The following is a 13,075-nucleotide window of genomic DNA, read 5'->3' on the forward strand; positions in this document are numbered from 1 at the left end:
GAGACAGAGTCTTGCTCTATCATCCAGGCTGGAGTGCAGTGGCATGATCTCAGCTCACTGCAACCTCCTCCTCCTGGTTCAAGGGATTCTCCTGAATCAGCCTCCCAAGTAGCTGGGACTACAGGTGTGTACCACCACATCCAGCTAATTTTTTTTATTTTTAGTACAGATGGGGTTTCACCACGTTGGCCAAGCTAGTCCCGAACTCCTGACCTCAGGTGATCCTCCCGCCTTGACCTCCCAAAGTGCTGGGACTACAGGTGTGAGCCACCATGCCCGGCCATCTTGCTTCACAAATCATGTCTTCCTTAAGTTAAAAATGTCCAGCTCTTCCATCTATTTCTCATTTGACATATTTTGAAACATTTTTAAGGACTTGTTCAAACTTGTCTACATTTTTCTTATGGTACTGAGACTTGGATGCAGGTGGAGTCTGATCAGGGCAGAGTGGGCCTATCACATCTGTTATTCTGGACATTACATTGCTGTTAGCACAGTCTAACATGTATCCTCCTTTTCTGGAGTAAGTTTTGTTATGAGGAGTCTTACCAAAAAACCCTTTCAAATATATTCAAATTCCCTTTCAAATATGTTGTTATTAAAACACATACCCTTCTGGCTTTTGGGCAATTAATATTTTAAACCAAAGAATAAATGCTTACTTCTATTAAATTATTTAGTTTTGTTTGTTTTAGCCCATGATATGTTCCTGTACCCTTTGTTTGTTAACTGTGAAATTCAGAACAAGTCCAATCCCTTTTTTCTCATCCATAAAAAAAGGGATTGGATCCTATTTTCATTTTAGCTACTTATTCTCTTATCTGATATATTAGCTATATTTCCTAACTCCATGGAGTTTGTACATTTGATGAATATCTCATCTAGTTTTCATTTAAGTCATTGGTCGAAAGTTTTGGTCAGGATAATGTCCCATGGCCTGTCATGCCTCTATAATTGACATCTGTAGCTCTGGCCTCTGGAAAGTCTACCTGTCCAAACTTCTCTCTGTCTTGATTTGATAGATTAAAACTTTTTTTTTTTTCCTTTCAAGTTAAATATTTGGGCCTAATTACCCTTATGGTTTCAGTAGATTAGAGGAAGCTAATGGTTACTGAACAACTGTTATTTGTCAGGCTTTTGTGTACTGTTTTATTTACTTTAGTTCTCATCTTAACTTCATTTTTATAGGGAATAAAGAAGGAGGTACAACTTAGAAGTTAATATCACTAAGCTAGGAAGTATCAGAGCTGGAATGTCAATCTATGCTCTTCCCTTATTCCTTATGCCACATTCTATCTAGCTTACCCTCTCCTAACAATTCCTGGCAGACGTATTTTTATTTCTGTTTTAAATTCTGCACACTTTGTTGAAGCACCTTTTTCTAATCCAGTTGCTGTTGCTGTTTTTATATAGCTGATCAGAGTTGACTTATTACCCTGAATCCAGAGAACAGTCTTGCAACCAACATTTCAGAGCTATTCAAACTGCTTGAAATAGTTTTGATATAACCTAGCAGCCTTATTGTGAACAGAATTTTGCGAATTATATGAACCCTATACATTAAGGCAAACCATTTATTTAGCAAGTGCTTTTCTGGAACTTTTTATGTAGGAGGCACAGAGAACAGGACAGGGCTCTTGTCCTTAGAATATCTCAAGCAGAACCTTTATTACTAATACTTTGTTAGTAATCACTGTATCTCCTTACAGGTAGTGAAAGTATACTTTAAAATACTATGTTTTAGGATATCATCATTAGCTAGTTTGTCATTGCTAAAGAAATACCTGGGTTCTACTGCTAAACTTATAGACAAGTTCAAAATACATATATAGTGCATTACTTTTTACTTGATAGTCCTCTTTATGTAGTTGCTGATTTTCTTTAAAAGTAGTAAGAGTACTTTTAAAATATTACATTGATTTTAATGTTTTAGTGTTTTTCTAGTTTCTCATTGCTGAAAATAGTCCAGTTTTATTTTGTTAAACTTAGAGCCTACTGTGTTTTGAAATTTGAAGTAAGAGTACATGATTGTGATATTATTAATTTATTAGGGGGCTGCTAAAATGTATTTGTTGGAACAGTAAACTTGTCAATAAAAATGATTATGAAGTATTTTAGTCTCAAACACTGTTGACGGCTCCAAGATTTCCTACCTTCTCAAAATTCTCTGTTCCCTTGGCTTTTATTTAATGCTCTGTTACCCTGGTTTTCTTCCATTATCTTTAACCATCCCATCTCTCTTTAAAAAAAATCTTTATCATAGTATTTTCTTCTTTCTGCCCCGTAAGTGTGTGTCATTCCCCAAAGCTCTGTTCTTGGTTCTTTTTAGTTGTTCTTGTGATAATAGGGTAGGAAGACTAGGAGAGCCAGAAAGCCATATATGGAAGACATGAGACTAAAGAGGGAAGCAGGAAGTGGGTGGTTAGATCATAAAATGTCTTGTAAGCCAAGTTAGGTAGTAGGACCTGAGGGTAGAGAGAGTTTTAAACAGAAGAGCGATATTTTACAGGTCCCGGGGATTAGGGAAAGTGTTAAAAAAAAAAAAAGCAACATGAGCAGATTTATATTTTATATTTTTAATTTTCAGTTTTAATTACAAAAGTAGTACTTGTGAAAAATTCAAACATTACAGACGTGTGAAAAGCCTCTTTTCTCCCTCTCAGGCCTGCTTCCTAGGGACAACCACAATTAGTAGTTTTGAGGTTATCCTTCTGGCCCTTTCTTTTCTGGGTGTATACAATTGTGCATATGCAGAGAGACATGGTTTTTTTCTGTTTAAAGAAGAATGAAAATCTGCATTTTGGAGAGAGATCACTCTATCTGTAATATGGAGGATAGATTGGAGGGAGGCAAGGTTAGAAAGAGGTTGATAAGTTAGGAAACTATTTTAGTAGACCAGGTGAGAGATGATGGGGGCTTAGTTTGGGCTAGGGTGATGATAGTGGATATGGCGAGAAGCAAATGGATTTGAGATCTATTTAAGAGATAGAGTCAGCCAGACTTCCTGGTAGATTTAGGGAGAATGATGAGGAAAAAAGCGGACTGAAGGATGAAACTGAGGTTTTGGCTTAGGCAACTGGTTGAATTCACTGAGATGGAGAAGACTGAAAGAGGAATAGATTTGTAGGAAGAAAGGGGAGATGATGAGCTACATATACTTGGATACGTTGAGTTTGGGATACTTGTGGTTTATTCAAATGGAGATTTGTAATATATGTCAGAAAAGTAGGAGAGAAATCTGTCCTGGAGATACCTGTTTCTGAGTCATCAGTGTCTAAATGGCAAATAAAATAATACGAATAGACTAGCTTGCCTTGGGGAAGGTGGCCAAGGATGGAGTCCTGAAGAACTCCCAACATTTAAGGGACAGAAAGAAGAATAGGAATTGTAAGGGAGGATCTGCCAGATAAGTTGTAGATATGATATCAGAGACCAAGAGAAGAGAATTTTTTGAGAAGAGAGTAGTCAACAGTGTCATGCTGCAGAAAGTAAGACAAGGACTAAAAGGTCCATTGGATTTGGTTATGGGGCCATTGGTCACTTGATGAGAATAATTTCTATGATATGGGAGTAGAAACCTGATTTCTATCCCATGTGCCCCATGTCTAAACAGTCACTGAATCCTGTCACTTCTTTTGTTATTGTCTTTCCCTTTCTCAGTAGCACTTCTTTCCATTTTTTTTTAGTACTAGACCGTATACATAGTCTTCAAATTAATAGCAGTTTGAGCACCTACTCTCTCGTAGACTCTGTTGGAAATACAAAGACATGTAAGATATGATTCCTTTTCCAAGGAGGGGGAAGTAAAGGGGAGAAGGGAAGTAGTTTGAGCACCTACTACGTGCCAGGCACTTTATGTATGATAATTCATTGAATCCTCATAGTAATCCTGTGAGGTCAATGCTATGCCCCGCGCCCCCCTGCCCACTTTCTTTTTTAATAGAAGAGGAAACTAATACTCAGAGCTTAAGTGACTTGCCCAAGGTCACACAGAGAGGTAGAGCCATGATATTTGAATGAAGATTTGTTCGACTCCAAAGCCCGTGCTTTTTAAAATAATGCTCTGTTGCTTACAATGTAGTTTATAAGAAGATAAAATTGCACAAAAGTTAGATAGCAGTCAATTTAAGCAATAGCTTTGAGATAGTCATAGGAGAAATATCACTGTGTGATTGATTATCACAAATTGTATAGATTATAATTCCTAGACTTTGATAAATTTTCAGGATAAAATCTTTCATTATTACTCCTTGGGATTTTTAGTGCCTGGCAGAGAGTAGATGCTTAATAAATGTTTGAATGAATTCAGAGGGAGAGATGACGGTAAGTGGGGGTAGCCAGGCAGGGCTTTTAGAGGAGGTGGGATTTAGGCTGGCTCTTAAAAGATGAATATAGTTTGAAAGAAAGATGGGGAGGGCTTTCCAGGCAGATGAACAGAGTAGGTGAAGAATAGAGGGGAGGGAAGTGTAACTCAGAGGTCGCAAACAGGCAGCCTGTATCCTGGATAAGACCTGTAGATGTGTTTTGTTTGGCCCATGTGATGTTTTCTAAAAATGGCAATTAGTTATCAACATGTAAAAGTTTTCATAAAAATGGATTTCCCACTACTGCTGAAAAACTTAAAGGTCTGGTAACCCAGAGCCCCCATTCCTGCATGGCAAAGGAACCAGAGCTGAGTAACTGCTGCTCACTCTACTATCCCATTGGGTAGATGTTTACCCTCCATATGTGGCCAACTTTGCTCATATACGTTTACTGGCCTGGCCCCTGTTAGCAAGTTTGCGACCCCTGGTGTAAAGTATTTTGGGGGTTGGGGAGGTAGTGGGGTTTGGGAGGACTGTGAATAAACCAAATTGGGCTGGAGTGAAAGGCTTTATTAATGTGGATCATTGGGGAATGTATAGGTAGACTGGAAGCCAAATTGTGAAGGACCTTGAATGCCTCCCCATAGGCATGGAGGAGCCATTGAAAGTGTTTTGAATGGGGAGTGACATGTTCAAAGTAGTGTTAAGAAGATGAGCCTGACAGTAGCCTGTAGGATGAAGTAAAAGTGAGTAAGGCTTTTTGGTGGGGAGGTCAGTTATGGAGCTATTGTAGTAGTGTAGACAGATGATAAGGGGCTTCCTTAGTGTTTGTGGTGGGTTATAAAATAAAGAATGGAATTAAGAGAGATTACAAAGGACTAGCAATGTATTGAATGTGGATAGAAGAGTCAAAAGTGGGAAAAAGTTAGGGTCATTAACTGGAAAGGAAATCAATAGCAGGAGTTCATTTGGTTATGTGTTATGTTTGTTTTTTGTTACTTTTTTTTTTAATTTGTGTGTGTGTGTGAGGTTGGTGGGGGCAGGTGGGACAGGGAAGACTGATTAAATGGTATATATCTATTACATGTTGAAATTTTAACATAAGTATTGTAATTGGAGATTGTTTCTGCTCTAGGTATTAAACTACTAAAAAGTAAAATGACTTACATGAGAGCCAATTCTGTAGCTCAGGGTAGTTTAGGTGCCCACCTTGCCACTAAACCACACTACTCAGCTGAAAATCACCTTCTTGTTGTGGCTTTGAGCATTTCACTCCACTTTGGTCCTTCTAAATTTCATGGGTTAGTGCTTTGCTTATTTTGAATTTCACTTCACCTGCTATAATTACTAGATCTGTCATATTTGTCTTCCAGTTGATGTAGAACATTCTCATGTTCGATTTCTGGGAAACCTGGTATTGAACCTGTGGGATTGTGGTGGGTAAGTACCATCTGCTTACTTGTTTGTGAAGCTGATGTCAGTAATCATGGCATCTAGCATATCAGCATGGTGAATACACCTAGAGTAACTATCATTTGTAATAGATTAGATAGAAATTAGTTCAAAATTCACACTTGAGTCAATAAACATCTCTGACTTTTATGGAATTGTGAAAATGCCCTCTGTATGTGACATGTTTAAATAGCACTAATCCAAGCTCTATCTAGGTATCTGTAGTTTGGGATAGATTATCCCCTTTTGTGGAGGAATAAATTAGGTTTCTGTCTCAGGCATCCTGACACCAGTGCTGAGCTCTTAGCTGTCATACCATACTACTTTGTTCTTAGTAATAAAACATCAATAATTTTCTCCAGGCAATCTCAATACTGTAGATCAGACACTGAGCACACATTCTCTAGCTAAGTGACCTACTTTTTGGAAGAGTAGGAGTTAGCTCTTCCTCTTATGAGCAAAGTATTCACCACATATTCCATCACAAATGTACACACACTATGGATGTATGCTGATGTTGCTCCCTACCCTATGGCCATTGCATCTCTGTGCTGAAGGAGCAGTGTGCATTGCACAGTGGATAGGAGCATAGGTTTTGGAGTCAGGTTGGGGTTTGCACCTCAGCTCTGTTAACTGTGTTATCTTGGGTAAATCATTTAAACTCTCTGAGCCACAGTTTCTTCATCTGTACAGTAGTGAAGGCAATGGTACCAGCTCATAGGGTTGTTTTGATGATTAAGATAATTTATACAAAGTTGCATAGCAGAGTGCCTCACAAAATGCATAGATATTGTTAGCTCAGTGTATCCCAGCTCTTAGCATAGAGCCAGCCATAGAGTGGGTGCTCAGTGAATATGTGTTGAAAGAATAATGCAATAGCTAAATACTCTATAAGAAAATGACTCCATTCCTGATAGCAGATGGATCACTTAACATCCTAGCACCTATCTCCATACAAATCCTTCCTCATTATCATTGGTTCTAATTTTCGAATCCGTGTTAAGACATTAGTCCCAAGTCCCTTGCTTTTAGGCACTAAGATGTGATGATCTTCGTTTTTACAGATAAGGCTGCTGAGGCCTGGGGAGATTATGATTCTGCTGAGTTCACACAGCTAATTAATAGCAAAGTGCAGGACTAGAACCTAGGTTGCTGATTTTTTTCTCCTACTACCGAATGCTACTGTTTTCTGCTGGCCAAGTGGTAATTGAGAGCTTCCTGGAAAGCAGCACTTAGCCTAAGGAGCAGAGAGCAACATCTACAAAAAAATACAAAAAAACTAGCTGGGCGAGGTGGCGGGCGCCTATAGTCCCAGCTACTCGGGAGGCTGAGGCAGGAGAATGGCGTAAACCCGGGAGGTGGAGCTTGCAGTGAGCTGAGATCTGGCCACTGCACTCCAGCCTGGGCGACAGAGCAAGACTCCATCTCAAAAAAAAAAAAAAAAAAGTTACCATTGGAGTCATTTTAATGTAGTTTAGAATATTTGACTGTTGAGTTATTCATTCAGCAAATTTTCATTGAGTACTTAACACTGTTAGAAGCTGGGAAACTATGAAGAATAGTAACATACATGGAACTTGCTGTCTAGGGAAGTGAATGGTATTAATGAAAAACTCTCACAAACAAGTGTAATAACCTGTGGTAAGTGTTAGAAGTAAGAGGAATGTATTGATATAAGAGCCTATGCTTAGTGGATTGACCTGTCAGGAGGCCATGGGCAGTTTCTGTGAGGAAATATGGATTGAACTGAAATCTAAAGAGACAAGCAGGGGTTAACTAGATGAAGAGGTGGGGGGTAGCATCTGAGACAGAGTGAACAGCATGTGTAAAGGCTACATAGTGGATAAACCATGTGTCACTTGAGGAATTGAGAAAAAGTCAGTGTGTTTAGAATATAAGGAGAGGGGCAGAGAAATGGATCTGGTACAGGAGAATCAGTGGGACCTGGTAAGAAACAGAAAAGGGGCTGCACCAAATGGTTGACATGCTTTGCAAACTTCTTTTGTTGGCTCAAGTTGTGCCTCAAGAGGTAAGAAGGTAAGGCCAGACTTATTTGTTATGATTTGCCCTTTAGATTGAAGCCTTAAGGTTATCTTTCACATTGATCAAGCCAACAAAAATAGGTCATAAGGAGGAGTGATTGAACTGCGGATTTGCTTACTATATATTTTTTTTCTACCAGGCAAGACACCTTCATGGAAAATTATTTTACTAGCCAACGGGACAACATCTTCCGAAATGTGGAGGTTCTGATTTATGTCTTTGATGTGGAGAGCCGCGAACTGGAAAAGGACATGCACTATTACCAATCATGCCTGGAGGCCATTCTGCAGAACTCTCCAGATGCCAAAATATTTTGCTTGGTACACAAAATGGATCTGGTACAGGAGGATCAACGGGACCTGGTAAGAAACAGAAAAAGCACTGCACCAAATGCTTGACATGCTTTGCAAACTTATTTTGTAGAGGTATAGGTTAATTTGTACCATTTTTTTCAGGAATAAAAGGTCAGCAGAAGTTTTCAAAGTAAAGTTTTGTCATTTGCTTTGACAAAACACTCTTTTAAACACATTTTCAATGATAAGGGAAAGATATTATTTATTAGTAAATAATTTCCAGAATTAGGCAAGAAATCTGTCCAAGTGATCTCACTAAGCAGCATTTATTTATTTTTAAAATATATTTGCTGCCCCAGTTTTATTGTCCTTCAAAGCAGGGAGGTAGTGTCAAGGTTAAGACCCACTAGGAGTGAGATGAAGAGAGGTTGCTGATTTCATTAGATTGACTTAGGAAACTGGTATATACCAGTTCAAGTGCCAACCACAGTGTGTTAGGCACTATGCCAGGTCCCTCATAATTGCACTGATATAGTAAATTTCTCTTTCTGACGTGGGAGTTAGTACACACAAATTTAAACCAGAGAAGGCACAGTAGCAGGTGATGTCACCAAGATAGTGGAGTAGGAGATAACCAGTCTTCATTCCCCTACAAAAAAACAAATATAGATAGTTATCTACAAACCAAAATAGCCCCGAGAAGGCTCAAAGGCCCATTATAGAAAGACATAGTAAAATGGGTAAACTCCTGCTTAGCTGTGAGACTACAGGATTGGCAAGTCATATAGTCTAGCTTCAATATAGTCTGTCTAGTTTGCTCAATATAAAATAAGAGGATTGGATTTTAAGGTCTATGCTGAAAGAGAAGATCCTTCTCTATTTCTAAGGGTATGAAACTAAGGAAAGCAGTTTTGGGATATGCTGGTCATATAGAGGAATACAGTTACTCTTTGAGTTGGAGTATAAGAATCTAAGGAAATCCTTTAATGAAAGGATGTTTTGGTAATTGCTCTGGTAAGGAATACTTCTTTATATGACTAGTTACAGGATTGCCTCCACTGTTCTAGTGTTTTGATATTTATAGGTTAGCTTATAGGCTTTCAAAACCATTTGAAGGGTTCCATATTTGACTCAGAAAACTGCTTTTGATTATTTAGTAGTCTTTTTAGCTCTTCCTCAACTTCTGTCATTAAGTATTAATTACTATTTAATACCTAATAATTAATATGGTTTTAATTCAGCATAAAATCATGTGTGTAACTTGGGTCTTGAGTTTGTGAGGGCCTTGTTACTACGCTTGCTGTTTTGTTCTCGTTTGCTTTTAAAAATCACTTTATTTCCTAGCCAAAATTGCAGTAGAAAAATTTACAGCATTCCAATAAATGAGCTCCTTTAAACATTTAGAAGTGTTTTATTCACTTGTAATTTTGTGGTTTTTTTAGTATTTTTATTTATTTTATTATTTCAGTAGCTTTATGGTTATGTGTGGTTTTTGGTTACATGGATGAATTGTACTATGGTCAAGTCTGGGCTTTTAGTGCATTCATCACTTAAATAGTGTACATTATACCCAGTAGATAATTTTTCTTCCCTTACCCCCCACAACCTCCCCGTTTCTGTGTCTCCAGTGTCCATTATACCACTCTGTATGCCTTTGTGTACCCATAGCTTAGCTCCCACTTACAAGCGAGAATGTGCAGTATTTGGTTTTCCATTCCTGAGTTATAAACAAGAGATAGTTTGACTTCCTTTTTTCAATTTGGATCACCTTTATTTCTTTGTCTTGCCTGATTGCTCTGGCTAGGACTTCTAGTACTATGTTGAATAGAAGTGGTGAAAGTGAGTATAATTGTCTTTTTCCAGTTCTTAAGGGGAATGCTTTAAACTTTTCTCCATTCATTTTGATGTTGGCTGTGGGTTTCTCATAAAAGGCTCTTAATATTTTGAGGTATGTTTCTTCTGTACCTAGTTTGTTGGAGGTTTTTCATCATAAAGGGATGCTCTGTTTTATTGAATGCTTTTTCTGCATCTATTAAGATGACCATATGGTTTTTGTTTCTAATTCTGTTTATATAGTGAATCACATTTATTGACTTGTGTATATTGAACCATGCTTGCATCCCTGGGATGAAACCGACTTGATCTTGGTGAATGATCTCTTTGATGTGCTGGTAGATTAGGTTTGCTAATATTTAGTTGAAGATTTTTGCATTTATGTTCATTGAGTATATTGATTTGTAGCTTTCTTTTTTTATGTCCTTTTGTGGCTTTGGTATCAGGATGACACTGGCTTTGTAGAATGAGTTAAGGAGGATTCCCTTATTGTCAATCTTTTGGGGCAGTTTCAGTTGGATTGGCATCAGTTCTTTGTCTCATAGAATTTGGCTGTGAATCCATCTGGTCCTGGGTGTTTCGTTTGTTTGTTTGTTTTGTTTTGATTTTTTGGTTGGGAGATTTTGGGCTTTTTTTTTTTTTTTTTTAACTGATTCAGTCTCACTAATTGTTAGTGCTCTGTTCAGGATTTCTTTCTTTTTTTTTTTTTTTCCTGATTCAAGCTTGTGTGGTTGTGTATTTCCAAGAATTTATCCATTTCCTCTAGATTTTGTACTTTGAGTGCATAGAAGTGTTCATAGTAGTCTCAGTCATCCTTTGTATTTCTGTGTTATCAGTATGATATTTCCATTTTCATTTCTGATAGAGCTTATTTGAATCTTCTTTTCTTACTTTATCTAGCTAGTGGTTTATTAATTTAGTTTATCTTTTCAAAGAACCAACTTTTTGTTTCATTGACCATTGTATTTTTTTAATTTATTTTCAGTTTTCTTGAGTTCTACTCTAACCTTTGTTATTTCTTATTTCTTTTCTTCTGCTAGCTTTGGGTTTGGCTTGTTCTTGTTTCTCCAGTTCATTGAGGTGTGATGTTAGGTTGTAAATTTGTGATCTTTTTGTCCTTTTGATGTAGGCATTTAGTGCAATAAACTTTGATCTTAGCACTGCTTTTGCTATATCGCGGAAATTTTGATAACTTGTGTCAGTATTTTCACTCATTTCAAAAACATTTTTAATCTCCATCTTGATTTTATTTTTGACCCAAAGATCATTCAAGAGTAGACTATTTAATTTCCATATATTTGTATGGTTTTGAGAGTTCCTCTTGGAAATGATTTATGGTTTTATTCTGCTTTGAGTTGATTCGATACTTGATATGCTTTTGATTTTTTAAAATTTATTAAGTCTTGTTTTGTGGCCTGGCATATGGTCTACCTTGAAAAAGTCCCATGTGCTGACAATAAGAATGTCTATTCTGCAGTTTTTGGGTAGAATTTCCTGTAAATATCTGTTAAATCCACTTGTTCTAGAGTCCAGTTTAAGTCCAGTGTTTGTTTGTTGACTTTCCGTCACAATGATCTATCCAGTGCTGTCCATGGGGTGTTGTAGTCCTCCACTATAATTGTATTGCTTTCTATCTCTTTTTCTTAGGTATAGTAGTTTCCGTTTTATTAATCTGGGAGCTCTGGAGTTAGGCGTGCATATATTTTGGGTTGTTGTATCTTCTTGTTGAATTGATTTCTTTATCATTGTATAGTGACATTTTTTGTCTTTTTTACTGTTGTTGATTTAAAGTCTGTTTTATCTAAGAATAGTTATTCCCACTCACTTTTGGTTTCCATTAACATGGAATATTTTTCCTCCCCATTTATCTTAAGTCTATAAGCATCTTTACAAGTTAACTGGGTATCTTGCAGACAGCAGATATTTGGTTTGTGTTTTTTTCCATTCTGTCCATCTGTATCTTTTAAGTGGCACATTTAGACCATTTACATTCAATGTTAATATTGACATGTGATGTACTGTTGCAGTCATCGTGCTGCTACCTAGTTGCTTGATTTTCTTCAATGTGTTACAGTTTTATAAGTCCTGTGAAATTTTTGCATTCAAGCGTTTTCATACTGGTGCATATGACCTTTCATTTTGATATTTAGAACTCCTTTTGCATTTCTTATAGTTCTGGTCTAGTGGAGACAAATTCCATCAGCATTTGCTTGTCTGGGAGAGACTTCATTTCTCTTTCATTTATGAAACTTGGTTTTGATAGACAGAGAATTCTTGGCTGACAGTTATTCCATTTGAGGAGACTAAAGATAGGACTCAATCCCTTTTGGCTTGTAAGATTTCTGCTGAGAAGTCTGCTGTTAGTCTGATAAGTTTTTCCTTTATAAATTATCCAATTCCTTTGTCTCACTCTTCTTAGAATTCTTTCCTTCATGTTGACTTTAGATAGCCTGATGATTTGGTAATGTCCTTTTTATAATGAATCTGCTGTGAGTTCTTTGAGCTGCTTGTATTTGGATGTCTAAATTTCTAGCAAGACCAGGAAAATTTTCCTCAAATATTTCCTCAAATGGGTTTTCCAAGTTTTTTGCTTTTTCTTCTCCCTCAAGAACACCTGTGATTCTTAGATTTGAATGTTTTGTACCTAAACCCATATTTACTGGAGACTTTGTTCATTTCTTTTAATTCCTTTTTAAAAATTTTTATCTGATTGTGTTAATTTGAAAGCCTTGTCTTCAAGCTCTGAAATTCTTCTTCTACTTGGTCCAGTTATTTCTTTATGTTGGTTTTTAACTTTCTCTTAGATATCATTTAGCAACCTAATAATTAACATTTTGAATTCTTTATCTGATATTTCAAATATTTCATTTTGGTTTGGATCCATCACTGGAGAGTTCGTGTGATCTTTTTGGGGGTGTTGTAGAACTCTGTTTTTGCACGTTGCCAGAATCATTTTTCTGGTTCCTTCTCATTTGGGTAGATAATTTCCTCTTATTATTTTTAAATTTATTTCTGATTTTACTGGGTTTTTAAATTTTTTTCTCCCTTTGAGGATGTGACTTTAATGGGTGTAGTGTATGGTCACCTAGCTTTGGCTCTGGGTGCTTTCAGTGTCAAAGACTGTGTATGAGCTCTTTGGTTGTACAGAAT

The 13,075-nt window shown here is 37.0% G+C and overlaps 1 protein-coding gene across 2 annotated transcripts in view; it reads left to right on the forward strand.

The window, feature by feature from the left end:
* RRAGB (Ras-related GTP binding B) overlaps window positions 1-13,075 on the forward strand; it is a 38,496-nt gene that overhangs the window by 6,029 nt on the left and 19,392 nt on the right. Inside the window, exons 4-6 of one of the 2 annotated variants that reach the window (XM_011977766.1) lie at window positions 3,687-3,770; window positions 5,678-5,744; window positions 7,939-8,161. In XM_011977766.1, the coding sequence (XP_011833156.1) occupies window positions 3,687-3,770; window positions 5,678-5,744; window positions 7,939-8,161 (374 nt within the window). The remainder of the gene's footprint in view (window positions 1-3,686; window positions 3,771-5,677; window positions 5,745-7,938; window positions 8,162-13,075) is intronic. The other variant, XM_011977767.1, reaches the window with a different exon arrangement.

This window comes from Mandrillus leucophaeus, unplaced genomic scaffold (assembly GCF_000951045.1).
Source record: "Mandrillus leucophaeus isolate KB7577 unplaced genomic scaffold, Mleu.le_1.0 Scaffold1837, whole genome shotgun sequence".
Taxonomy (NCBI): Eukaryota; Metazoa; Chordata; class Mammalia; order Primates; family Cercopithecidae; genus Mandrillus; species Mandrillus leucophaeus.